General features: G+C 50.0%; 10 protein-coding genes across 10 annotated transcripts; 6 read left to right on the forward strand and 4 right to left on the reverse strand.

The window, feature by feature from the left end:
* Nucleotides 1-311: 311 nt before the first annotated feature.
* Nucleotides 312-512, forward strand: N7462_001950 (uncharacterized protein; the record flags this gene model as incomplete). The annotated part of the gene is made up of 1 exon (XM_057073676.1): nucleotides 312-512. The coding sequence occupies one exon, from the start codon at nucleotides 312-314 to the stop codon at nucleotides 510-512; it is 201 nt and encodes a 66-aa protein (XP_056937317.1).
* Nucleotides 513-1,384: 872 nt separating this feature from the next.
* Nucleotides 1,385-2,953, reverse strand: N7462_001951 (uncharacterized protein; the record flags this gene model as incomplete). The annotated part of the gene is made up of 6 exons (XM_057073677.1): nucleotides 1,385-1,932; nucleotides 1,999-2,066; nucleotides 2,119-2,501; nucleotides 2,559-2,626; nucleotides 2,692-2,728; nucleotides 2,825-2,953. The coding sequence occupies 6 exons, from the start codon at nucleotides 2,951-2,953 to the stop codon at nucleotides 1,385-1,387; spliced, it is 1,233 nt and encodes a 410-aa protein (XP_056937318.1).
* Nucleotides 2,954-4,844: 1,891 nt separating this feature from the next.
* N7462_001952 (NADP-dependent isocitrate dehydrogenase) lies at nucleotides 4,845-7,128 on the reverse strand (the record flags this gene model as incomplete). The annotated part of the gene is made up of 8 exons (XM_057073678.1): nucleotides 4,845-5,269; nucleotides 5,335-5,834; nucleotides 5,907-5,943; nucleotides 6,018-6,156; nucleotides 6,234-6,283; nucleotides 6,517-6,552; nucleotides 6,602-6,630; nucleotides 6,827-7,128. The coding sequence occupies 8 exons, from the start codon at nucleotides 7,126-7,128 to the stop codon at nucleotides 4,845-4,847; spliced, it is 1,518 nt and encodes a 505-aa protein (XP_056937319.1).
* Nucleotides 7,129-8,687: 1,559 nt separating this feature from the next.
* On the reverse strand, nucleotides 8,688-12,118 carry N7462_001953 (C-1-tetrahydrofolate synthase; the record flags this gene model as incomplete). Its single annotated transcript, XM_057073679.1, has 5 exons — nucleotides 8,688-8,796; nucleotides 8,904-11,431; nucleotides 11,496-11,533; nucleotides 11,598-11,618; nucleotides 11,707-12,118. 5 exons carry the CDS (start codon nucleotides 12,116-12,118, stop codon nucleotides 8,688-8,690), a joined length of 3,108 nt encoding a protein of 1,035 aa, XP_056937320.1.
* Nucleotides 12,119-12,718: 600 nt separating this feature from the next.
* On the forward strand, nucleotides 12,719-13,968 carry tif34 (translation initiation factor eIF3 subunit i; the record flags this gene model as incomplete). The annotated part of the gene is made up of 4 exons (XM_057073680.1): nucleotides 12,719-12,745; nucleotides 12,816-13,334; nucleotides 13,431-13,547; nucleotides 13,609-13,968. 4 exons carry the CDS (start codon nucleotides 12,719-12,721, stop codon nucleotides 13,966-13,968), a joined length of 1,023 nt encoding a protein of 340 aa, XP_056937321.1.
* A 1,039-nt stretch (nucleotides 13,969-15,007) lies between these two features.
* On the reverse strand, nucleotides 15,008-15,550 carry mbf1 (multiprotein-bridging factor 1; the record flags this gene model as incomplete). Its single annotated transcript, XM_057073681.1, has 2 exons — nucleotides 15,008-15,316; nucleotides 15,392-15,550. The coding sequence occupies 2 exons, from the start codon at nucleotides 15,548-15,550 to the stop codon at nucleotides 15,008-15,010; spliced, it is 468 nt and encodes a 155-aa protein (XP_056937322.1).
* A 1,171-nt stretch (nucleotides 15,551-16,721) lies between these two features.
* On the forward strand, nucleotides 16,722-17,651 carry N7462_001956 (O-methyltransferase; the record flags this gene model as incomplete). Its single annotated transcript, XM_057073682.1, has 3 exons — nucleotides 16,722-16,772; nucleotides 16,860-17,546; nucleotides 17,607-17,651. The coding sequence occupies 3 exons, from the start codon at nucleotides 16,722-16,724 to the stop codon at nucleotides 17,649-17,651; spliced, it is 783 nt and encodes a 260-aa protein (XP_056937323.1).
* Nucleotides 17,652-18,768: 1,117 nt separating this feature from the next.
* N7462_001957 (SH3 domain-containing protein) lies at nucleotides 18,769-19,700 on the forward strand (the record flags this gene model as incomplete). Its single annotated transcript, XM_057073683.1, has 4 exons — nucleotides 18,769-18,825; nucleotides 18,892-19,300; nucleotides 19,357-19,590; nucleotides 19,645-19,700. 4 exons carry the CDS (start codon nucleotides 18,769-18,771, stop codon nucleotides 19,698-19,700), a joined length of 756 nt encoding a protein of 251 aa, XP_056937324.1.
* Nucleotides 19,701-20,487: 787 nt separating this feature from the next.
* Nucleotides 20,488-24,065, forward strand: N7462_001958 (ankyrin repeat domain-containing protein; the record flags this gene model as incomplete). The annotated part of the gene is made up of 3 exons (XM_057073684.1): nucleotides 20,488-20,580; nucleotides 20,639-21,173; nucleotides 21,229-24,065. The coding sequence occupies 3 exons, from the start codon at nucleotides 20,488-20,490 to the stop codon at nucleotides 24,063-24,065; spliced, it is 3,465 nt and encodes a 1,154-aa protein (XP_056937325.1).
* A 1,272-nt stretch (nucleotides 24,066-25,337) lies between these two features.
* Nucleotides 25,338-26,084, forward strand: N7462_001959 (uncharacterized protein; the record flags this gene model as incomplete). Its single annotated transcript, XM_057073685.1, has 2 exons — nucleotides 25,338-25,407; nucleotides 25,459-26,084. The coding sequence occupies 2 exons, from the start codon at nucleotides 25,338-25,340 to the stop codon at nucleotides 26,082-26,084; spliced, it is 696 nt and encodes a 231-aa protein (XP_056937326.1).
* Nucleotides 26,085-26,987: the final 903 nt, after the last annotated feature.

Genomic DNA, 26,987 nt, shown 5'->3' on the forward strand with positions numbered 1-26,987 from the left:
CGGGGAGAATTCAAGGAAATCCGGGATGCCGCCTTCAATAACCGAACCTGGATATCTACATCAAGTTACTGCGAGCTCGGAGACAGCGTAGATTCGCTCGAAGAAAACATCCATTCTATATGGTATATGTATTACCAACTCGGGCGGAATATCTCTCATGAAGTGCCTGATCACGAGGGTCTGGTCCTCGACATTATCCGCATCAAGGAAAGGGTCCGCTGATTCGGTCTGTGCGGGGGAATTATGGTGTTGATATTGCCCGAACGGTCGAGGGCACGCTCTGGAATGATCTGCCCTTCTTGACCACCGACATGACCGACTTCTGGAACCGCGATTTTCCGACAATGTGCGGCACACATCGACTAAACTTTGCGACCTTCCTGGCAAAATTAGCATCAGCGCGTATCAGCAACGATAGACTTCGCCAGGTTGCGCTCGTTCTATTTCGTAATATTTTCGAAGAAAGACAGGAACTTCGGAGCGGGGAGGAGTCGGATGACGAAGATCGGTAACGGACCATGCGTCGACTTGAGATCTTTCACTTACTGCCATCTGCCACGGCCTGGCTCCGTCACGCAGGACACAATCTTATTCTACTCTCAGAGGTCTATTGGAACGATTGTCCCAACAATATCGGCAAGGCTAGCGAGAAGTTCATTGATTCTGAGATCTTGGGCAACGATCGCCCACCGGATTCTCGCCATCGAGATATATGTACTGGCTCAAGCGACTCCATGAATTCAGGACCAGGCTAAAGAAGCAATGCCCAAAGAAGAAGTCTTAGAACAGTATGCCGCTGATGCCATTCACTATATGGTTGACAAAGTCGAGCAACGGAACTCTGAGATTTAAAAGGCTTACCAGAGCGGCGGTGATGCATTTCATCAAGATAAACATCTGTCATGTCTTCGGAATCTTCTGGAGGGTGATGCCTCAGTCAATCAAGACTCAAATTAGTAGATAAGATGCAAAGAAGGGAATGACGAGGCTGGCTCTTTTGTATCAAGGCGACCAAGAAAGGCAGGTTATAAATTACGTGAATGGAGGCCGAGCCGGAATGATAAAATTAAACCTCAAAGGCAGTTCAGAGGTCTGCTGGTCACAAAATATAAATATGACAACGGCTCAAGGTTTTCTTTTTGGCTATCGGGCTTTCGAGTTGGGGATGCTGAAAATTTGGGGCACCGGGGATGGGCACGCTGGCTTTCGGTGTTGGGGCCTAAAATATTCCTAGAAGTGATTCACACGAACAGGCAATCCGGAGTATTATAGAAAAGGATAGTATATTCAATGCTATCATTTGTACATGCGCAGGAAGACGCTCATCGTAGAATCGTGTTCGTTATATACATAGCATTTGCCAGCACAATGCCATTGCGTCAAATTAAAGGGGAGCATTCATCCGCTCCTTATAATCCGGGAATTCAAAGTCGCCAAGATCCCACTCGATACTGGGACTCCAGGACGCATTTCCAGCACTTGCAAAGCTTGTGCCAAGTCCACTCTCCAGTTCAAAGTCGCGGTCCTGGATATCGTTGGGTGCGGTGTCGAGGTTAGGGTTCATGGTGTCAGAAACCATGCGCAACTCCCGTACCACTTTGATTCCGTCTCGACTTGTGTCGGGTTCTTCTTTATTAGTGTTCATGTTTGAGATACTGGCAGTGTAACTACCGGGTCCAGCGAAAAATATGTCATTATAGAAAATTCCGCCATCAGGGCTCATAATTTGGTCATGAACGGAGTGCTTTCGAGACGATGCGAGGTGGGTCGTGTTGGATGGGAGCTTCGAAGCTGGTGAGGAGTGTAGAGGTTGTGGGCGGAAGCAGAAGGAGAAGATACGGGAAATTAGCGGGTGGATGGGAGGCATGCAGGCACATATTATGGATACATTGGCTTCGAGGGATGACCAAACGGCTGCATCTGCGTTTTTTCCTAAAGGATCATCAGATATGAACAAAGGGAAAAAAGTGAAATCCATTTGAGGTAGGTGGTACTTACTTGTGAAATCTTGCCCGCGAACCATCGTGCTTAATTCGTAGAGTCGGGCGGAACTGGTAGCGACCACACTGAAATGTTATCAGTATCAATATCGCTTGAAAGGCTCATGGTGCAACTTACAAGATTCCAAGTCCGAAAACGAACATGAGACCTGCTTTCTGCCTCGTTGGCAGGTTCAGCCTCGACAATAAGGGCATAGGTAGGATCAGGATTATGACATCGGTGAAGATCTGTATGCCTGCATTGGAGAACCAAATAGGCCCTTCGGGTAAGCAATGGCTGATGTGATATTGGTGATCGAGGCTCCAGAAAGCCCTGACTGGGACACAGAAAATGAAACCGCTGCCGACCATCCATAATCCCGAGATGATGATAAAGGCCATGGAGAGGTAGGTAGTGATTAGGAAACGTCGATTGCGGAAGATACGAGTGTAGAGCACAAGGGCGGAGAGCTTGGAAAGACAGAGGGATAGATTGTAGAAGGGAACAGAGAGCCATAGATACTGTAGGGACAAGAAAGTCAGTATGTGATAATTTATTCTGAGCAAAGATGTACATACGCGCAGCTGGCCTTCAATGACATGTTGCGGTAAAAGATTCACTGGAACCCCGAGGCCATAATGTCGCTCTATTGGAATTATTATTAGCACCTTCGTCATAGCAAGCGATTCAGACGATATACGGCTAACATACCGACAAGAATGAAGGCATAGAATAAAATAGACGAGAGCTGGGTTTCACGTTAGCACTTTCCTAGGAGGTTCCTACCGCCATGAGCTTCGCTGCTCGGCTGATTCGAGCCAAGGGAATTGAGATCAAAACATACCACAGCCGCAAAGATGAGAAGATCATCATAGCCGGGGCTTTTCACAATTCCAATGCGAGTCCAGATTCGAATAGCGACGAATAATGCAGCCAGACTTGTGAAGATCGTGGTCACTATCAGGACCTTCATATTCGTTTTATGACGCGTAATGTCAACGGTGCCATCGAATGAAATTGGCATGAAGTGAAAGATGAATCGAATGTATTGGACAGGTTATTGTCATTCAAGGAAGTCGAGGAAAGTGGCAGAAATGTATTCAGGTCGAACGACCATGACTCTATGAGGAAGTCTCAAATGAATGACCAGATCAAACGAATGCAAGGCTTTGGCTGCCTATCGGTAGACGCAGAAGTCCGACTTTATCGGTTTAAAAGCACGAGTCTTCGATCAAGCAACGGCCGGCTGATGTTCGGCGTAATATCTGAATATGATGTAGGTATCACCCCACGGATGCCAATTCTTCAGTTCAGAAAAGATAAGCGAACAAGAATAGAGTCACGATTCTGCACGATGATCGGGGTCTGCAAAAGAGAGCCCACCCCTCGCACTTGATTTCCCAAAGGTGCATGAGATCACAGGCGAGCAGCGTGGTTGGTCCAACCGGGGGTTCGAGACAGCCGGATTAGGAAATTGCCTGAAGTCGGTTGCGTCAAGGAGTCGACTACACTCAAACGTCTCGCCGGGTCCATAGTGAAGGAGAATCAGAGCGAGTGGGTATAATTGGCGTGAAATAAAGTTGTGGAGACTTGATTTATCTCTCCGAGGCGTCCCCGAGTCCTGGACTTGGCTGTGGTTCGCGCGATAGCAAGTCTGTCATGGCGGTCGCCGTCCCACCCCCAACTGTACCAGACTCACGCTACACTGCATGATTGATCGATTTTTAGTTATTTCATCAATCGAAAACGCGGTTCAGAGAAAACCTTATGATTTATCGGGTCCGAAATGGCCGCTCACGACGTCTCGTTCGCCCCATTCCACACCCTCGTCGCATCTGGACCGCAAATCAGATGCCAATTGGTACGGTCAGTCGATTATCTTTGCCTCCTGTAGATACTACACGATTCAAGGATAACTGAACTAGGCTGTGCGTGGAGAACATCTTGACTCCGATCGACTCCATCTCTGCCACAGATGTCGAGTGGAGCAGCCTTACAGGAGGGTGGGCTCGGGGATGCCGACACTGAATATTGAGTCTAGCTGAGTGGGACTTACTCGTTGACACCGGGGAGGAGATGTCTTCTCCTGTAATCACGCGATAATGAAGAATAAAGTGGCTCGCTGCCTCGGAAAAGCCGATTATGATCAATTGGCACCGAATTCTCCCGTCCTCTTGGAGGCTGAACGGAGAATGTAGGGACCAGCGGCTCTTATGGCTCATGGCGTTAATGGACGGGACTGGACCGTGTAGGGCTGGATGGCCGAGCCTGGGCCTTCTATCGGCCGGGGTAGACGAAAAGGGAGAAGATGTATTCAGCCAACGTGATAAATAGTACTCCTTTAACTCTGTTGAAGACTTGGTCTGCCCCTGCTGCTCACAAGTGGCGCCCAATGGGGATTTCTATCAAGTAATTAGTATGCTTCAAGTACTGATAAGAATCATACTTAGAAATAGCAAAGAAGCGCACTATATCCTGCAATCAACAAGCCTAGGCTCCAACATATCCGGTATCTTTTTCTTCCCTCAGATCCATCACGCCTTCATGGAACGGATTGAACATTTAAGAGAGCGAGTATCGTGCTAAGTCAACTAGATTGACATCTAAAAGCGAGAAAAGAAAAAAGAAAACGGTAGAAAAGATTTGGAGACAAAAAAAAGCAAATTTTATTCGTCGCAGCTGTACATGGCGAAAGCTAAGACCAAATGTTATCCCCAATATCTAACGGGGACACAAGGAAGACATTTAACAGGAACGGGGTTTAAAAAAAAAAGAGAAACAAGATATCGTATAGAAGTAAATGCCCTCGATCAAAGGATTGATGGCACGAAATCATCGCATGTCACCGCCTCAGAGAACCACGTCTACAGACGAGCACTGAGGTTGGACTTCAGGCGCCGCTCAACGGCAGCCATGTACTCTCCAGTGGTGACCCAGGCCTCACGGTCCTTGCGGCCGCAGGCAAGGGCGAGATCCTTGGTCATGATGCCCTCCTCGTTGACGACGTCAGTGCAAGCACGCTCGAGCTCCTCGGCGAAGGCGACAACGTCGGGAGTCTCGTCGAGCTTGCCACGCTGGATCAGACCGCGAGTCCAGGCGAAGATGGAGGCGATGGGGTTGGTGGAGGTCTCGCGGCCCTTCTGGTGCTCGCGGTAGTGACGGGTCACGGTGCCGTGGGCGGCCTCGGACTCGAAGGCCTCACCAGTGGGGGTGACCAGAGTGGAGGTCATCAGACCGAGGGAGCCAAAGCCCTGGGCGACGATGTCGGACTGGACATCACCGTCGTAGTCTAAAAGATTGCAACGTTAGTCGAATATGGAGAGGGTAAGGTAAGAACGAAGGCAATAGACTCACTCTTCAGGGCCATGACGAAGCCACCCTCGCTCTTGATCATCTGAGCGACCATGTCGTCGATCAGACGGTGCTCGTACCAGATGTTCTTGGCATCAAAGTCCTTCTTGTAGTCCTTCTCAAAGATCTCCTGGAAGATATCCTTGAAGCGGCCATCGTAGCGCTTGAGGATGGTGTTCTTGGTGCTCATGTACAGAGGCAGACCCTTCATCAGGGCCATCTGGAAAGAGGCGTGGGCAAAGCCCTCAATGGACTCATCAGTGTTGTACTGGCACTGAGCAACACCGCCGCCGTTCTGGAAGTCGAAGACCTGAACGCGCTCAGGCTCACCGCCGGCCGGGGTGTAGACCAGCTCGAGCTTACCGGGGCCGGGGATGACACGGTCCTGGGCACGGTACTGGTCGCCGAAGGCGTGACGGCCAATGACGATGGGCTTGTTCCAGCCAGGCACCAGACGAGGGATGCGGGGAATGATGATGGGCTCACGGAAGACGGTACCGCCACTGCGGGGGAGATCATCAGTGGATCCATTCGGCCGTGGCCATGCAAGGCAGTGATAATCAGGTCCTACTTACAGGATGTTACGGATGGTACCGTTGGGGGACAACCACACTGCAGACACAAGATTAGCATTGAAGTCATTGTTACACAGCAGCGGGGGCCGCCGGTGAGAGAATAAAGCGTACTCTTCTTCAGCTTGAACTCCTCAACACGGGCCTCATCAGGGGTGATGGTGGCACACTTGACACCGACACCATACTTCTTGATGGCCTCGGCGGCATCAACGGTGACCTTGTCATCGGTCTCATCACGGTACTCCAGACCCTAAATGCAGTAATGGATCAGCACGATAATTCCCCATTTCTCAGGACGGCGACGTCATCACGCAGGGTTGAACATACCAAGTCGTAGTACTTGAGGTCGATGTCAAGGTAACTTAATTGGGTCTCAGCTACATGCCGGGATAATCCGTTGGATATCGGAGATACTTACGGCAGAATCAACTAGAGAACGCAATGTTAGCCTCCATTGAAATACCGAGCGGGGGGCAGGGAGCCAATGTGATGCATCATTTCCACATGCAGCTGGAACCTGCAAGCCGCAGAGGCGGGATGATCATGCAGGCCTGGTCCAGAACATGGCCGATGAGGGGATAAAAGGGGAGAGGGAGGACCCGAGGCTTACCTTCTCTCTGATTTCTTGCCAGATGATACGGGTCATCTACAGTGGACCAAAAGAACCGATTAGCACATGCTTGGATATCCCAGACGGGAAGTTATCGTCTCTTGCCGACTGTCTCTAGGAGCGGGTAGTGCAGTGTCATATCCTCGGGTGGGTTGACACATGTATCGGCATGGAGGGGTTTCCCCGTGTTTCCCCGCGTTGGGAAGGACGAACACGGCGAAAACCCACGACAAGCCGAGATTGCAATACAAAACAAGCTTGTGATACCCTCCCGAGACCAGCGGAGACTTTAAACTATAAAAGGAGAGACAAGGGCCATACCTCATCACCATCCAATTCCACCACCGGGTTCTTAACCTTGATCTTGCCTGCGGAAGCCATGGTGCGGGTTTGGGTGAGGTACAGGGAGGGAGTCGATCCGGACCAGCGGGAGGACGCGAGAGAGGAGCGAGGAAGACGAAGGGGAGCAGATGAGAAAGATCTCTGAGAGAGAGAAGAAGAAGAAGAAGTGAAGGAGGTGGAAGAGAGAAGACGAGAAGAAGAGAGAGGGGCAACGGATGGAGGGGTCAGGGACCGGCGCGCGAAAGCGGAACTGGACCGGAGAGCGTTCATCGTGGGAATTGCAATGGCAATGGCTGGATGGGCTAGTCGGGAAAGTGTCAGCACGTCTTTCTCTCTTTCTGTTTGGCTCTTGGGTTCGGGAAGGGGAAAGAGGGTCGGGCTGGGCCAACGCCGTGACGAACAACCGAGGGACGATGTTCGGCAGAAAGGAGACGAGAGCGGCAGTGGAGTCGCGACTTTCTCGGAATATCGGAGTATCAGCGCCCACCACGTCTTCCGGGACGGAGCCCTTTGGGATTTGGAGACTCGATTGTTCGCCGAGCGCTCTCCAGCACTCTTGCGCTCTCGAGGTCTCGTGCTCTCGCTCTCAATCTTGCGCGCACCCTGTTGCGAAGACCAAACAACGTCACCTGGCGGTCACGGCGGGTGAAGACTGTTTTCCCGGGCGATGCGCTGCGTCTGGGGTTCCCGGCTAACAGAGGGGGGACCCGGCCCAGTTGCGGCGACTCTGGGACTCTGGGGGCAAATGGACCGGGGCAGAACGGGAGGGTCCGGAACAGCACACAACCCGCAGGGCAGATGGAGACGGGGGGAATTACCGAGTCAAAGCAACGATGCCTGAGGAGAGGATCAAAGGAGGAGGAAAAAGCCTTGTCCGGGAGCTGCAAGGAACAAGGTGTTGTCGATTTAACGATCTCCGCTGGAAAAGAAGTGCCGAAGCCGGACGTCACGAGACAATCTCACTACGACCGAACTATATGTGGAACGAAATGAAACTACGTCCTCGTCTCGCTTCTTATGGTAGACGGTGGATGCCTCGTCTTTTATCGGCCTCTGGTCCTTATTCTGTCGTCTGGGTGAGAGAGCTCTTTTTTTTCTCCTTGACTCACGGGCGGTTGCTGCCAGCGGCGAGTCACAGTGCGGCGACGGCACTCCACTGGACCCGCCGTGTTGGGCGATTTGCGGGAGCGCAACCGGAGCTCGGAGCGTCTCTCCGCGGCTTCACCGAGGACTGCGCCTAGGAAACCGGGAAACGATCTTCCGAATAGCACGATCAGCGACAAGGAGAGTCATCGGATAGACCACCCGGGATAACACTGGAAAAACTCGTAGGATACAAACCACTAACATTGCCATAGAGAGGACATAGACCGGACACTGATTTCCACACAGAAAGGACACCGAACTGACGCCGATAGAAGCCGAACCAAAAAAGACTGGCACTACATAAGATAGAGTGAATGATGTGATTGATTGGATTTTGATCTGATTCGTATAAAAGAAAGATTCCCCGATATAGTGGTAGAGTGGTACCCCATCCATCAACCTCAATTTCATATGCAATCAAGCTGCTTTCTGGTGTTGAATATGTCTTTCCGTCTAAAAAGCCCTGCTCCGATCGGACGCCCAAATTATCGTCGTATCGTGAAGATGTGTGTTGAATGTTAGTCCCGCCAAACGATCCCGAAAAAGATATAATCATCCAAAATAGGCCCTCATCATGGGACTTCGGCCTTTCTGTCTCTGTCTTTCTCTATATACAAACAATTTCCAATTATCTGTCCCAATAATATTGACCCAAGAATTGACGGTTCGCTGTGAGATCGGCTCTAGAATAGACCGTCGATCTCCCCGGTCTCGGTATCAATGTCCACATTAAGGTAGCCCGGAGCAGTGGGCAGACCGGGGATCGTCTGGATATCAGCAGCTAGGGCGTAGCTAAAAGAAGCACGTTAGTATGAGGACTAGGTTGAGCGCAAGGACCCCCAACTTGGTGTGGACCTCCCGGAAGAAATCAGCGGGGTGAGAGAAACAAAAATACTCACAGATATCCAGCGCCCACAGCCAATCTAACATCCCGAATGGGCACAGTGAACCCAGTCGGGGCGCCCTTCAGGGCCGGGTCGTGACTGAGCGAGTATTGCGTCTTGGCAATACAGATCGGCAGATTGGCGAAACCCTGCTGCGTGTAGGTATCAACCTTCTTCTGCGCCAGCTCGCTGAACTCCACCTTCTCAGCACCGTACATGGCCTTGCCGATACGTTCGATGCGCTCCTGGATGCTGCCGTTTAGGTCATACAGTAGCTTGAAGTCTTTAGGCTTGGAGCTAGAGGCGAGCACAGCCTTGGCAAGGTCGACGGCGCCCGCTCCACCATCAGCCCAGTGGTTAGCGGGAATGGCGTCCTCCGCACCCGCAGCGATGGCCTCCTCCTTGATGACGGCAATCTCAGCCTCAGTGTCGGTCTCGAAACGGTTGATGGCCACAACAACCGGCACGCCGTACTGCTTGGCATTGGCGATATGCTTGCGCAGGTTGATGCAGCCTGCGCGGAGAATATCAACATTCTCGGTGCGGTAGATCTCGTGGAGGGCACCGCCGGGAGTGATCTCGGGACCACCGCCGTGCACCTTGAGCGCACGGACCGTAGCCACAATGACAACGGTGTCAGGGGACAAGCCCGATGATCGGCACTTGATGTTGAAGAAACGCTCACCGCCCATGGTGAAATCGAAGCCTGCCTCAGTCACGACGAAACCAGTCTTAGCATCGTGGTCCTCATCAGGCTCGGTACCAGCCAGCTTGAGGGCGAGCTTGTCGGCAATGACCGAGCTAGCACCGATACTGATATTGGCGAAGGGGCCAGCGTGTACCAAAACGGGGGTTCCCTCCAGACTCTGCATCAGGTTTGGCTTAATAGCGTCCTTCATCAAAGCAGCCAGGGCACCACCAGCGCCAATGTCATCGCAAGTAACGGGGTCCCCACTCCGGGAGGTTGCAACAACCATGCGACCAAGACGCTCACGCATATCATCCAGGCTGTTGCTTAGGGCAAGGATAGCCATGCACTCACTGGCGACGGAAATATCGAATCCGGTCTCGCGAGAAAGACCCTTCTCTGTGGGGGCCTGACCAACGGTGATGCCACGGAGGTGGCGGTCGTTGACATCAAGGACACGGCGCCAGGTGATGGTCTCCGGGTCGATGTCCAGGCGGGCGAAGCGACGGATCTCCTCCTCGGTGAGGTCATCCGGGTTGGTCTTGTCAATGCCGAGCTTCTTGAGTCGGCGGAACATAATGGGCTTGAACTCACGCTTGCCCTTGCTGGCGGGAACAAGACGCTTGTACAGCGGACCATCCTTTTGGGTGGACTCGTGAAACATGCGGGTTTCAATGGCAGCGGCGAGCAGGTTGTTGGCCGCGGTAATGGCGTGAATGTCACCGGTCAAGTGCAGATTGAACTCATCCATGGGAATGACCTGACTATAGCCACCACCAGCAGCACCGCCCTTGATACCAAAAGTCGGGCCTTGGCTGGGCTGTCGGACATTGGCGAAAGTAATGCGATTCAAGTGAGCACCCAGGGCCTGGGTAAGACCGAGAGTGGTGGTGGACTTGCCCTCACCGAGGGGAGTGGGTGTAATACCGCAAACCAGGATATAGCGTCCATTGCGACGGTGAGAAAGACGATCCAAAACACTCAAATTAACCTTGGCCTTCGTGTGGCCATAAGGCTCAAGCTCATGAGAAGCAATGCCAACCTCCGATGCAACCTGGGTGATGGGCTTGGGGTACTGAGCACGAGAGATGGCGATGTCGGATGGGACGGGGCGCTCCAATCGAATGGGAAGTGGAGTGATGTGACGGTCCTTCTGCTTCTCGAAGTAGGACTTGGCGGCGTGGACGACGTTCTTGAGGAGCATGGCAACGGTCATAGGGCCAACACCACCAGGAACGGGGGTAATCTGAGAGGCGACCTGGAAGGCAGACTCGAAATCCACATCACCAACCAAGCGCTGGCCTGATTTCTTCGTTGCATCAGGCTTGTAGTTGATTCCGACATCAATGACGACGGCACCGGGCTTCAACCAGTCACCCTTTACCATCTCAGTCTGTCCAATGGCAGCGACAACGATGTCGGCGTTCTTGACCACACGAGCGATATCAGGGGTCTTGGAGTGACACAGGGTGACAGTGGCGTCGGCATTTTTGAGGAGGTAGCTAACAGGGCTACCAACAATGTCACTGCGGCCCAGGACAACCGCCTCCTTGCCAGCGGGATCAACTCCGCTGGCCTTCAGGAGCTCCATGACGGCGAGTGGGGTGCAGGGAACAAAGAGCGGGCGGCCGCCACGCTTGGCCAGCTCACCAATGTTGATGGCACCGAATCCATCGACATCCTTCGCGTCTGAGACAGCCGAGGTGATCGCATGCTCGGACATGTGGGAAGGGAGGGGTAGCTGGACCAAGATACCGTGGACGGAGGGATCATTGTTGGCCTTTGTGATCTCCTGGAGAAGCTCCAGCTCGGTGCTGGTCTCGGGAACGTTGATCAGAGTGCAGATGATGTTGGCCTGCAGGAGGGTTGGGATCAGTCAGCTTCGCAGATTTAGCAATGATAAGGAGGGGTAATCTCACCTCCTCGCAGGCCTTCAGCTTCATGCGCACATAGGTACCTTGGATCTTGTCAGCTCGTAGTTCCTCGATCGCAGTTCAATTTTATTCATTGAGGTGTCTCACTAGAATCGGACCGGTTTCCAACTGTAAAATTTCATGATCTGTTAGCCATTGTTGTCACCCGCATATGTATCTGCAAAAGGTTTTCCACGAGGCGAAAGACCAAACTTACCCTGAAAAATGACCAGACTGGGCTTGAATCGAGGATTGGTAACTTGAGTCTTCTCAATCTCTGTCTTCAGGCCCTCACGGATGCTCTTGGCAATCGCGGTGCCGTCAATCTTGGCTGCCATGATTGCGGAACTGCAGAACGTGCGATGGGAAGAGGCGGCCGTGGGGCTTAAAAAAGCTGAACTCAGCGGAGGCCGACCGGGAAATGACGACGACGATATAGCAATTCCTCTAACCCCTCGTGCGGAGGAGAAGTTGAAAGAACGGGAAAAGCACGGAGTGAGGGTGCGGAGACGAAAATTGCCCGCGCGCGCTTGAAGGGAAAAGCGACAGCGGGGTCCCGTGGCGGGGAAGACGGGCATGAATATTATTGCTTCTTTAGGGGCGAGAACCCTCGGGACTGCTTGCTGCATGCACTTCGGGATCACCAGGGATCGATGGAATCGAGGCTATTGAGGAGTGTTGGATGCAGCAACATCAAGGATTGAGCCGGAAGACAAGAAGGATTCACATAACACATCTCCTCAGTCGAATTTCCCCCTCGCCCTTTGTACACCGTTCGAGTGCCTTTTTTGGGTTGCTCGACGGGAGGCTCGCGGACGCCGAAAGAAGGCGCCGGGAACACAGGGGCGGATTGTGGCCTGAGGCCGCAGATAGTTTAACTGGTTGGCGGATCTCCCAAGCTCAGCTTGCAGCACGGGATCGCTGAGTCAGCCGGGGCTCGGAGAAAGTATGAGACCCGGGCTGGTTCAGGTAAGTAGGGTTAGGGCTGGAAAGGCGCCATCACGTGTAGATACCGGAACATTGTTTTCTCCGGAAAGCGGGATTCGATACGGCCCAAGTCTTGGCGCTGAGTGGCCGAGTGTGCGATGAAATTCACTAGTCAAAGAAAGTGAGGTTGACGAGATTGACGACCCCCTCCGGTATACCCGCCCTCCTTCCACCCCTCGAACGCCGATCGCCTTCGACTTTACCTCGATTTCCGGTCGAATACATCAGTCGCACCGTTCAAGATGCGGCCTATTTTGCTGTCGGGCCATGTGCGTGCGATTTCTCCAATCTCTCTGGGTCCACAGAAACTGACCGCGGCCATGTCTTGGTCCCCTGCAGGAACGGTCCCTCAACCAAATCAAGTTTAACAAGGATGGCGATCTCATCTTCTCAGTCTCCAAGGATAAGGTCGTGTGCGCGTGGTGGTCCGCCAACGGCGAGCGTCTCGGAACCTACAGTGGTCACCAGGGTGCCATCTGGACCGTTGATGTCAGCCCCAACACCGTCCTTCTCGCCACCGGCTCAGCAGACAACACCGTGCGTTTATGGAACATTAAGACTGGCGAGTGTGTGAAGACCTGGGATTTCCCGACGGCCGTCAAGCGGGTCGCCTTCTCCCCGGATGGAAGCAAGCTGTTGGCCGTGACTGAGAAGCGTATGGGTTTCCTGGGTACGATTGCGGTGTTCGATATTGCCTATGGCGATGGTAACCTCGGTGGCCTGGAGGTCCAGGCTGAGGAGCCGAGCTTGCGCATCACTTGCACCGAGAGCAAGGCTACTGTGGCGGGGTGGAGCTATCTGGCCAAGTACATCATCGCGGCTCACGAGGATGGCAGTGTCAGCCAGTACGACCCGAAGGTATGAACAATCTTGATTTTGCCTCTGCTACTCGTTGGCATCTCTCGTTCGTGATGGCTTCGGTGGTTCAATACTGACAATCGACTGGCTCTCTAGACTGGTGACCAGGTGAAGAACATCCAGGCCCACGAGTTCGACCACCAGATCAACGACCTCCAATTCTCCCCCGACCGCACCTACTTCATCACTGCCTCGAAAGACAAGTCTGCCAAGGTAGGCCACGATCGCAGGATAACCATGTCTATCGAAAGAATCTCTACTTACTGTCGTCTAGCTTATCTCCGCCAGCAACCTCGAAATTCTCAAGACCTACATCGCCGATACCCCCCTCAACTCCGCCTCCATTACTGCGAAGAAGGACTACGTGATCCTTGGTGGTGGTCAGGCCGCCATGGATGTCACCACCACCTCCGCCCGCCAGGGTAAATTCGAGGCCCGCTTCTACCACAAGGTTTTCGAGGACGAGATCGGTCGTGTCCGTGGCCACTTCGGTCCCCTCAACACCATCGACGTTCACCCCGCCGGTACCGCATATGCCTCCGGTGGTGAGGACGGCTACGTCCGTGTCCACCACTTCGACAAGTCCTACTTCGACTTCATGTACGAGGTTGAGCGTGAGCAGCTGCGAAAGTAAAGCGAGAGCGAAGAGCGATGAAAGCTATGACGGAAAAGAATAGGTGATGGGAGTGATTGAAAGAGCTCAATCACACGTGGTCTGTCTGAATGTGTTTTTATGATGCGAACAGGACTCGGGACAAATTTATCCTGAGCTCCCATGAGTTCTGGCATACGGGATGACATGATGACCTTCCGAGGCACAATGTCTCATTCCATTTCTTGATTACATGATCAACCGGAGTTGGTACCCCCCCTTTGTTTTTGATTTGGTTTTTTTAATAAAAGATGGCATGCTTCACATTCTGGGTTTCTCTCGAGGTTGCTGTTGTTCCTTTTGCTGGGAAGGTAGTGCGTGGTGACTGCCAGCGGAGGATGTGCATATCGCGAAATAGACAAAACGAAGCTTTGCAAAACGTTCAATCTGGTTTTTTCACCCCTGCTCTTTTTTAACCATAGAGATTTTAAGTGGTTCTTAGTACCGCAGTCTGCCTCTAGTAGATGGATATCAATTACATGTAAGTTGTGTTAAGGGAAATGAAGTCGATGCTGAAGCTAGGGCGGAGCTTACTGGGCGCTTGGATCGGTTGCACTCTCGTGAGTTTGAGGGAATAACTATATAGCTTGGTCATTATGATATAGGTGGTTAAAACAACCTTTGAAACCAACACGACTCAGAGATCAGCGCTAGAGATAAACTACGAATAGTGCGATGAATTATAACTGTCGCAAGCAGTTTAAATCATTGAGGTATCTCATTTATACATATTTTCCATCTTATTTTCTCTAGATCCAAGTCCATGTAGTGGCTGACGCTAATCCGACCAGCAAAAAAAGCAACCCAGAAAGAAGTCGCATGAAGAAGAAGGGGGGGAAAGGGATTTCGGGGGAGGACATGACAATCATCAGAATCATCAACGGGGGGAAAAAAGAAGAAGAAAGGTTGAGGTCAAAAAAAGGAATGAAACCAAAAAAAAAAAAAAAAACGCAAAACTTCAATTTGTCCCGGTCTCATCCCGAAAAGAAATAACAGCCGCGGGCTCACCCCCGATCCGAGTTTACTTCTTCTTGGGGAACTTTTCTTGACCGATGCCATTGCCGCGGAGCTTGACGTTGAGCACGCGCTCCATGGCACCGAGGACCTTCTGGTCTGGCGCCGCAGTGCCGCGCTCGAAGTCCTGGATGACAGTGATGGTGGTGTTGCACTTGGTGGCGAGTTCCTTCTGGGTCATCTTGTAGCCCTCATCGTTGCGGCGCTTCTTGATGGCATCGGCCACCTGGGTACCGACGGTCTTGGGCTTAATGATGTCGTCACTGCGGTCGACCTTGGTCAAGTGCTGGCCTTCGGGAGCGCCAGACTTTGCGGCCTGGTTGAGAGCGGAGGTTGTGAAGTTAGTGATGTATTTTCATCCCATCCGTCTGAAACGTGGATTAAAACATACAATGTTTCCAGTAGTATACTTCTTCTCGGTGCCAATAAGAGTACCGGAGCGCTGGGCGGCATTCAAGGCACTCTTGCCCTTGACAACGGTCTCGCGGGGGCCAGTGCCGGTGCCGCGGGCCTTGCTGCCAATCTTGGTGACGGTGTCCCAGTCGCTCATTTTGACGTGTGTGGTGATCGGAAGGGGAGGAGAAAGTGCGGGTGGTGGGAGAAAGGGGTGCGGTATGTCAATGCTCGTGTGAGGTTGAAGATGCAATTTATACTGCACAGAAGCTTCTCGACTGGTGAAGGAGGGGAGTCACGCGCTAGTCCTCTTTGGGATTAATCGAGGGAGGGCCCAACTCCTCTTTGTGGTCGACTCGGCGCCCCGGCTTGACCAGCGATGAAAAGTTATAGACAGGAGATTCAAGTCCTAAGGTCTTTGTTATCTCCGAGGAGCGAGTGAGAAAAGATCTGTGCTTCCTCTTTGATCGTGGATTGAAAGCCGTTTGTGCGGTGCGGGAAGAGGATTTACAGGATATCGCCACAGTCGCCGTCGAGCCCTTCTCCCTGTTCTACTCTGTGGCTCTGCGGCTTGATTGCATACGAATTGAAGTCTACTGGATTGCCGTTGTCAGAAGAACATGAACAGTATGTTTAACCATATTACACTCTTAGTCGCCTTTCATCTTTCGCTTTTTTCATCTTTGGAGTACTCAGCCTATGTGATCTCATCGCCCCACTTGATGTCATACTTTCTCGGGCTTGTCGAAGGAAAGCATGCTAGGAACAAAGGCGTCAAGATAAACAACCATGGAATAAGCCCGGGGAAAGTCCATTTGATGAGTTTTGTGAGTCACTCCTTGTCACTAATCATGGCGAGCGGTTCTGCTTTGAGCAGAGCGACAAACATAAATCGCCCGTTTGGGACGCCGACTTCCCCGCCCTGAGGCTGAGGAACCCCAGAACTGCCTGTCTCGTGGAGACTGTCCTCGTCAATCTCTCTGGAGAATCGACTATTTTGCATCTAACATCATTTCATTTCGCTCGTGTAGCTTGCTTCGTGAGTCGTGCATCAAGAGAGAGCACTTCCTTTCGGCGATGAGAAGGGAATGTCAGGATCGGACATGATCCTCCGCTCGGGGTTAACGGGCTTTCCCCTTTAGGGGTTTCAACCAGCATCCATCCACAATCCGATATGTCCGAGTAGCTCGTAGTATAGCAAGAACGAACTATAAAGGATGCATTGGAAATGCGGTATACTCTGAAAATAATCAGACGCAAGCAAACATTCTTCGCAATCAAATCCGATCAATTCATCTCAAGAGGTCTGAGCCACCATACTAGACAAGATGTCGACCATCGCAAAGCCACATGCGCCCGAGCCGCGATCATGGTGCTTGGTAGGTATATAAAATAACTAATCTTTGATTGGTTCTCTGATCTCTCCTATTGAGTATTTTGAGTATTCTTATTCTGACTGTTCCCAGGATGGACGAGAAGTTGACCTCCTCCATTACATCTATGGCCGACCTGATCTCAAGCAGATGCGTGGCAACCCACGTAGGGTTCTTGCTGCGATTGACGATTACCACCACAACTGCAACAAGCTGATCAATGTCGGAGCTGTCAAGGGGAAATCTATTGTCCACCTCATTGCCGAGCACAAGCCCTCAGTTATGATCGAACTTGGTGGCTACGTCGGCTACTCTGCCATTCTCTTCGGAGATGCAGTGCGATCGAACGGTGGAAAGAAATATTTATCAATGGAGAAGAACCCTGAGATGGCGGCTGTCGCAAACCAACTTGTTGACCTTGCCGGATTGGGAGATGTGGTGCGAGTCCTGGTTGGATCTAGCGATGAGCTACTGGCAGAGCTGATCCGCGATCGCAAGGAGATTGATCACATTGAGATGCTGTTTGTGGACCATTGGCAGGAACTGTATCTTCCCGATTTGTGGCTTTTGGAAGAAATGGAAGCCATTTGTCCCAACAAGTCACTTTTAGTGGCAGACAATGTAATAATGCCAGGCGCGCCGAAGTACATGGAATGGGTGAAAGCCACGCCAGAGCAGAAGCGAGTGATCTTGAAGAAGTCGAGCGTGACAAGCTTGAAGCCGAACCCGAATCTCATCTATGAGACTGATGTTCTAGAATTTGAAACTGACTTTGGAAAGGTGCTGTCCCAGTGTTCAAATTCCAGTTGAAAAGAGCTGAAGCTAATCGATCAAATATAGGATGGCCTCGCCGTCACAAAGGTTTTAGGAGATGAGAAGGCTTAGAATGTTCGGACGCCCGCCAAACAGATGACTGCAATTACTCTCGTGACTGGATCAAGTTTGTTTATGTTCTACCTGTACACTCTGTTCCTCCAATATCTCAAGCTCAAGGACGTTAGTGCCACTCCATGGAGGACCATTCCTCTTTGACCTGTCAATTCTATCTCTTTGAAATGAATATCAGCTATAGTTGAGAATCACAGCTCCCCTGCTTACCTTCTGGCAACCTTTTGATTAACAGCAAAATCCGTTTCGACAATTTCCAGCCTTAATCCTAAGGCATGGTGAAGAAATCATCCATCGTCCTAATTAATAATTTCAGTTGAAGAATCAGATACCCTCTTCAGCCCATTTCTTGTCTTTAACTGTTCTTCTTTGAATATTCAAGCCCACGGAAGACAACACAATACGAAAATTTCTGATTTATATGGACCAATACCTGTGTTTGGGAAGATTAGAATGGCGACGAGCTCACAGCAACCACGAACTGCGACTTCAGCAGATGTCAATGATCCGAGCTTGAAATTCCATAACTTGTCTAAAATGGATAAAAGCGGCTAGTCATAGTGTTTCTATTAAAAGAATGTCACAAATTAACCTAGTATTGGAATAAAATTGGAAGAATCGATCACGATTTCGCTCTTTTAAGATTACCCGCTTCCTCCTCTCGTACTACGTACTTCCGGAGTTATGCATTCCCCACCAGGCACCAGGTACGAGTACGAGACCCGTCGACTTGGCGAATGGCAATAGCAATATATTTGCTCTGGCGATAGAAGTCTTATTTCTCGGCAACGTAAGTTAGTCAATCTGCTATACAAGTTAAATACCAGGAGGTCTCACTATACTTCCCCCCCCCCTTTTTTTCCCGGTGGTTGATTTGGGAGAAGTGGAAACTATACAGTCCACGGGTGGATGTGCCGGCTCTTGGCCCCCCAGGCAGACAAGACACTGCGGCTGGGCAATCCACACCTTGCAACCTCCGCGCCGACGCAGACCCGACCAGGACTCTCCGCCAACTGTCCTCCCCTGTCTCTCATACTTTCTTAAACTCCCTATTTCTCTCTTTCTTTGGCACATAACTTCTTTGACTAGCATAATCCTACCCGTCGCTCACACCATGGCGAACGACTTCCAGTCTGCCATGACCCTTCGGTCGCTCCGCATTCTGAAGAATGTAGTGTCCCACCCACTGCGCCGCATCCTTGAAAAGATACTGACTGACGGGGAAATTGCTCACTAGGAACTGGAATTTCTTTCTGATTCATCTGTCATTCAGCGCCATCAGCTGAATGCGATTCTGGCGCAACTGCCCTCCGAGGCCGATGTCCGTGCTGCGACTCCTGGCCAGACCCAACGAGCGCCCTCACCAGTACAACCGCTACCTGTGCCCGTTCAAGCGCAACCCCCTCCAGCCCCATACTCACCCCCCGTATCTCATATGTCGAATGTCTCGTTGAACGAGAAAGCGCCAATCCCGGTCCACAACCAATATGTTTCCCCGCCGCCTCAGGCGCCGCCCGCTTATCCTCAGGTTCCGCCAATCCTAGCAATCGCCTCAGCTCTGTACGCATATACACCCACTGATCCCGGCGATCTGGCATTGTCACCAAATGACCGCATTCAAGTTATTGAACACATGAACGATGACTGTAGGTCCCGCAATTTTCTCAATCTATTGTACCCCGTGGCTAATCGTGACAAACAGGGTGGCGTGGTCGCAATGAACGCACTGGCCAAGAGGGTATCTTCCCTCGAAGTTATGTAAATATCATTAACGAGAAGGGCAATGTCTCATCACCCCCTCCTCCTACCAATTATGGAAATATGCCCTTGGAGGTCAGCCAGAGCGGATCCGGTCCACAGAATCCGGACGAGCCCAAAGATAAGAGCAAGTTCGAACAGAACGGAAAGAAGTTTGGCAAGAAGCTAGGCAATGCTGGTATGTTCCAATATTCGTTGATTTAGGTGGGTCTCTTCACTGACATGATTTCAGCAATCTTTGGTGCCGGCGCTACCGTGGGCTCCAATATTGTCAACAGCATTTTCTAGGCGGAAGTTATCCAACAACACTCTCTTCGGTAAAAACATTCATTTTAAATTGGCTCAACTCATTCATATTTCATTGAACGGCGTTGGTGGTTTTCTTTTGATCCAGATGCGTTTCGCCCTCTCGCTCGATGGTTGTGTTGGATGTCTTACTTCGCATTATGTCTGCGGCCACTGGCTATTATTCATTCTATAGCTTTAAGATCAATTGGAACTGGGTCCTAATCATGTCCAAACTAAAATGAATCCCCACGAACAATCATGGATTGGCTTTTGGCTGTCCTGGTGATATTAGATGCAATGTTTCAAGTACCAGTCACCAAACGAACATGTTGTCGCTCCCACCGCCAACATGACATGGAAACAAATTAATCGGGTGTCTGACCTAACACTAAATCAACTGGCCACCGATACCTCAACTACTTCCAAGTGCACATTCTGAAGCTGGGCAGCGGAGCCAGACCCACCATCCGGGACGCTACCCCCATGCGGGCCGCAGCCTAGTGCGTGGATAACGGACGGGTTTGCTGGCACGGCGCTTACATACATGAAAGAACTACTTTAGTGGTTTCAAGCCCCGACCACAATCGAGTAGTTGCCTGCGTGGGGCTGAAAATCGATCAAACAGGGCGGTAGAGGAGGGGAACACCCCCTCTATTTTGATCGGACAGGGGCCAGAAGTACCTTTTGGTCGGGCTCATAAGAATAGCCGCCGGGGCACAGAATGATCCCAGATTGGATTTTACTTCTGCTGCGTTGGATACGCCCAGTCTAAGTTTGCTGGAGAATAATGTATCTCAAGTTATTGGTTATTTTACTCTTTGCACCGTTTGTCTTGGCTGATGACTGGGAAGACTTTACGAACAACCTCGCAACGGACCTGGTAAGCTGAGTGACGCGAATCATGGTGGGAAATCACTAACAAATGGGACGTTCAATAGGCGCCCCTGATCACTCTTTTCGGTGAACGTCTGACCAAACAATTCCTCTCGGAATCAATCAGTCTTTTGGACAATGTCATCTTTGCACTGTCACCACTTGGGGTGTTGACCGCGGCCGTGTCCGTGATTAGGGTTTGCGGTAGTTCGTCTCTTCGCGCATTTGTTGGCCGAGCACAAGAGGGCCCAGCCGAAGCTGAGAACGAGATTTTACCATGCGTGTCAGGGTCTACAGCCGAGCTCTTCAACGAGGGCGGTATATCTCGAGTATTTGGACGGCCTAAGATCCTTGAGATCGTTGCGTGGGAGGAGGGCTCCAAAGCCGGGGAGAAAACACTAATGATTGGGACATTGCGCGATGCGCTTAGGGAAAACGCATGGTCGATTAAGAACCCCGAAATTTCTCCGAAGGATATAGATGAATTTTTGGAGCTGCCTGAGCTGGAAATCCCAAACCTATCGTTGAATAAAGGGATAAAAAGGCAGCATCAACTTTGGTTTCGCTGTGTTGCTATTATCGGAACCGTACTTCAAACAGGTCGGTTTGCCCGATAAGGGCCGTTACTAGAATACTCAACTAATATTACCGTCAGGTGTGGTTGTCTATGCTGCAATCACGGTCTTTATATTCCCCGGGTCTTTCAAGAAGGATGGGAAAGCTGTTCCCAGCTATGCCTTTCCACTTTATATTACTGGCACGAGCTTCCTGTTCCTGGGGATGCTCTATTGCGCAATCATCATTCAGCGCTCCTCGAAAAACTATAAGTTCATGCCCGAGAAGCCAAGTAAGCTCTATTGGTTACAGCCCGGAAACCAAAACGTCGGTGATCAAGTTTTCAGAGCATTTCTGGCATCTGAAGAAGAGCAGTACTCGAAACTGGCAACATCAGCAGCACCTTATATCAAGTCAATGAGGTTTCACAGAAATCCCGACAGGTACATGCAAGTCTACTTGGCTCTTTTCTTCACAGTGACCGGATATATTTTTCAATTTATAGGGCTGAGAGGACTTCATGCATCTGTCATCCTGGCCCAATTGGGGTCAACATTTGTCATGGCTGTGTTACGAACTTTCCTTCGGACTGAGAGGATGACCCCGGAAGAGAACAAATTACTGGCTGAACGAGACCTCGTATGTCACAAACAGCAGGAGCTTGACTATTTTGCTTTTCATTTTGAGGGCGTCGATTCTTTGAGGTTGGTGTCGCCTCCAACACCTCCAGACACATCAGCAGATGATTCATCAGCAACTACTACACAACAACCTGAGGACCCTCTCGTTAGTAAAGTAATTCAGAGAAGAGCTCGACTCGCAGAAATGACTCACAGCTCAGATGACAATTTGCATCTGGGCTGGGACAATATCGCCGCTCGTGAGCAGGCCCAACGCCTCGCTAAAACGATAGAGGCAACGATGGACTCAATGTCGAGCTGGGGCCAAGACTTTGGAAAATTATTTCAATTCAATCTCACTTTCGAGTGCAAATTATCACCTCCAAAGTCTACAACTTCAACCCAAGGAACCTTTCCAATCAACCTACGAAGATGCGGGGACGCCCTGCGATGGCAAGTCAATGCCAACGAGCTGGAAGCTATTATCGGCCTATGGACATGGTCACTATACAAGCCAGAAGAGAATTGGCAAAAGCCATTGTATCGTATGATTGGTTTGGATCATGCCGAGGCAGGCAAAGAGGAGACATATTTATGCTTTCGAAAATGGATTTTTCGCCAAACAAAGGCAAAGCTTTTTGCCACGAGCATGATTGATGCTCGACACCAGCTCTTTGGCTTCGAATCTGACGAATATTCCAACGACAAAGACATATTGGCTGTACGAACAGAAAATAATCTAGAGACAATGGTAGCCCAGGACATTTATATTCATTTTCTGGACCAAGCAATGTCGGATTTGGAAGAACTGGGAGGCGATGTTGATGTTGTATCCGGACTTCAGAACTCCTGGTTGGCTCAGAATAACCGCGTCAACGAGATGGTGCAACATTTTGAGGACTGCGACTTCGGCTCTAGAGAAGATGCTCTTCTCTGTATCATACCAGTTTTGAAGAAGCATAACATACTACCCCCTCTTGCAGCTGATTCCCGCAACGTGAAGAAGCGCACAGAAAATTTTATTGAGAAGAGGGACTGGGAAAGTGCATTTTCCCTTATACGTTGGCTTTGCCAGCGTACTGAAGGACCGGAATTCGAATATTCGGTATACCAACTAGGCTATCTTTGTCAACTTGCCATGTTGGATGGAAACAAATCCGCCATGGAGTATGGTCTAGATCAGGCATGTTCTCTTTTCAAAAATGACATTAGAGACGATTCATATACACAATGGGGGTTCTGTAAGCCTTCACATTGGCAAATGCCCCAACAACATGTCGAATGGTGGCTTTCGTTCGCTCGCCAGCTTAGCTGGACCGCCTGGACTATTTCAACCAGCGTCGAGAATGCAAATTGGATGCAGCCCATTTTAAAGACTTACAATGTCCCACAGACAATCCTTGATCCAAAGGATATGAGCTGCACCAACGAGGATGCCCAGAAGGGCCTTGACGCTTTTCAGATGTTGATGACTGCCAATAACTCCATGATTGACACTAGCCACTTGAATTATCGCAGTGGAGAAGCCATGTTTTTCCAATGGGCCCACAAAACCTCCAACTATGCGTTGATTTATTTTTTCTTGATGAGGATGATGAAGTTGAGCGAAGAACACCCGGCTTTGATTGAAATGGCCTGGACCCTCGCGTCTAGCATACACTCAGACTGGGTTATCGAAATTCTTCGACGACAGAATGCCGATATTGAGGCAGTTGATGACTATGGTGCTTCGGCTTTAGTAACTCAAGTTAGATTGAACGATCTAAAGGCGGTTGAGATGCTAGTAGATAAAGGAGCAGATCCGAACGCAAACGACATCCCAAATTTTGTCAAGCCGCTGCTAGAAGCTGCCAGTGAAGGCTTCACAGATATCGTGGAGACTCTGTTGCATGCCGGTGCTAATATCAACATCAGGAGTTCCATTGGTCATACTGCAGTGCATTTAGCGAGCATTTATTCCCACTTCGACACAGTCCGTTTGTTAGCTGGTCGTGGTGCGAATATGGACTTGTGTGGAGTTGATGGAAATAACCCTATCTCCTCGGCTGTGACAAATGAAAAAATCGAGATGGTAGACTTACTTGTGGACCACGGATGCAATACAAACTATTTGGATGACGCTGGTCGGACCCCGTTGATGCTGGCAGTGTTATGCATGAGGGACTCGTCAAAAGGTGTTAAAATGCTACGCTTTTTGTTGTCCAGACACGCCGACCCTAATATTCGAGATCCTCAGGGATTTACCGCTCTTGATCTAGCTAAAGATCGGGGGTGGCAGGAAGGAGTGAGTGTCCTAAATACCGTGACGGGCCAATAAATATCCCAGGTGAATATGTCACCGTTTCAAGGCTTCCTATGTAGTGTTTGAATGTACATAATCCAGGCACAAGTAAATTAATAAACTGCGGTTGTCCAAAAGATCTAGATGATTGCGCTTGAAGTCCCAGACACAAGTTCATGGGGTTGAAACGTCGGGACTCCAAAACCCCAAAAACGAAGTCCGTCGGCCATTTAATAAATCTGGAATATATTCATTGTCGAGGGCAGGATAAAACACGAAAAAAGAAATAGAGTAGCCGTCTTGATTTGACATATAATATCGAGCTGGAGATCACTCGCTAATGGAAAAATTATGTATAAAATCGATAGCCACCCCTTGCTGTCATATGATCCAAATGGAATGTTATGTCTCCTATTTACCCAGCATCGTCCACAATTCTTATCATTTCCAGATACCTGAGCTACCCTGATTTAAACGTCAACGCTGACGTGCCCTTTTGCCAGCTTGAAGCTTCCTCCTAGGAGAACCACAAAGGCATGGCATCCCACTGTCGAAGAAGGTAGCTCGGCAATCCGCACAGCAAATCACGGGGCGAGAAATCCAATGATTTCTGGCACTATGGCACTATGCTCATTACCAATTAGGATCAAAACAAGAGAGCTTCCTACTTGAGGCCCACTTGTCGAGGATAGCTGCCATAGTAACTAAGTGCAATATTCTTTTGCCGGAATAAAATAAAAACATATGAAATTTGGTGCATTTGATCTCGAAAATTTAAGCGTGAGATAGGTTTTCTTTTAATTTCCAGATCTCATTTGTTAGAAAGAAAGAAAGAAAAGGAGAATATGCATGGGATTCATGAGTTGTGGAGACATCAAATTTGCATTCACAAATCTTTAGATTCTTGGATTCCCGAATGCCGATAGAACCTGTTCAGGATATCCATTATTAATTACCTGGGCCATTTCATTACATTCCTCCTCTAGCGAGACTTGGCTTCATACTTCAGATACTTGCTACCCTCCAAACCCCATGAGCCTGAAATTATTGTGCTGTGGCCGAGAAAATTGAGTGTTAGGCCTCGGCATTAAACTTGCAACTCTAATTGGCCAGAAACGTAAGTTACGCACAAGCCATGGGCGGAACGCGGTTGAATAGCGACCCCGTCGGCATTTGATTTCGTCATGCTTGGTCCCCTTGAGAGATTGACATGGATCTCTTTGAATCACAATTTTCTCTCTCTCTCTCTCTCTCTTTATCACATCCGTCTACGCTGATTTTTGACGATTTCTTTCGACCATTGAGCAAATGCATCTCCTCGTTCTAGGTGCGACTGGGCGGACAGGCGTCTACGGTTATAAATATGCCCTGGAACAAGGTTTGTTTCAACTAGTTAAAGTTAATGGGCATTATCACTGACTTGCTCCAGGCTACTCGGTCACAGTTCTTGTCCGTAAAGCCGATGCGATCGAACCACAGCACCGACTCACTATCGTTGAGGGTTCATGCTTATCAGAGGCAGATATGCAGCGTGCTTTTGAAGCTTCCGGAACTCGTGTTGATGGAGTTCTTATATTTCTGAACGCACAGAGAGTTGGTCAAAACCCCTGGGGAACGTTCATTGGGCCACCTCGTTTAGTGGCCGACTCGACTAGTATCGCCGCTCGAGTTCTGCGCTCACAGAAGCCAAAGGCAGATGAGCACCGACCTCGATTGGTCGTGATGAATGCTCTCGGATCGGGTGAAAGTTATGCAGTCACACCTTACATCATTCGCTTCATGATCAATTACAGTAATGTGTCCAAATCTTACGAGGATCACAATGCCGTGAGCGATGAGATTGAGAAAAATTGTGGTGATGAAATATCATGGACTCTCCCATTGCCAGTGGGACTCAGGGGTCAGGGTCAGAAACCTGTGAAAACATTTGCTAGTACGGAGTCTGGTGCAGGGTTTTTGATCACGCGCGAGAGCTGTGCTCAATGGATGGTAGATGTGGCGTCCGGTAAAGAGGACGATAAATTCAGCAACAAGAGGGTCATTTTGTCTAATTAGTGCTGTTTGGTGGTATTCAACATGTCAGTCATCTTGTTTTGATCCATTGGCAGAGAAGGATCTGGTACGAGAAACGATATTCATTTATAAAAGATGTCGGAGAACCATTTATCAGTCTTTCGAGGCTGACTATATGAAACCTAGACTAGCTAATCCATAGGTAATCAGACATAGTCCCAATCTGTTGTACGTCAACTAACCTTTGCAGAGATGACCCATTTTTACGGGATAATAGTACTTTAATAATTAGTCTATAGAAAAGTAACCCTGTCGGTAGATCAGCGTGAAGATTGATCAATTCGAGTTTCTTTCATAATAGAATCGGCTTCAAAAATCGATTTTGAGCCACCCCCTCATTTCACTCCTTCGAACGAGGTTGCTCCTCTTGGCTGGCCTGGCTAAGTATTGACGGAGGCCAATCAGGGTTCCGGATCCACTTCGTTGCTGCATGAGCCAGCCCATCATCTCCCGTGAGTGTCACCGTAAGCGCCCGCCTAGAAGTCATCACACCGTAGCCCACTGTGACTCGATAACTGCTAATGGCTGACTACCAATCCCAAAACTCTGTCGAAATTTTGATACGTAGCCAACCTAATTATAACCCAGGAGCTCCGGTGCGGGAGGGGGAGGGGGTTATTTCATCTTCGACTAGCCCCCGCATGCATTGTTTCTGAGCCTTCGCTTTTTTTCCTTCTCTATTTCATTTGAATTGAATATTTCTAATTCAACGAAGCCCTGGATCGGAGTTATTTAAAAAAACCCTCCCTCCCCTCGCCCACCGCAACCTGGCAGGTTTGCTAGCTCCGCTTCGCTATCCTGTCCAGTAACACAGTTGTCATCGGGACTGAGAAGCACACCCAGTGGCTTTATTAAGAATTTGAGCGTTGAGGGCAGATAAATTAG

This window comes from Penicillium macrosclerotiorum (assembly GCF_028827735.1).
Source record: "Penicillium macrosclerotiorum strain IBT 26536 chromosome Unknown utg000002l_segment0_segment0, whole genome shotgun sequence".
Taxonomy (NCBI): domain Eukaryota; kingdom Fungi; phylum Ascomycota; class Eurotiomycetes; order Eurotiales; family Aspergillaceae; genus Penicillium; species Penicillium macrosclerotiorum.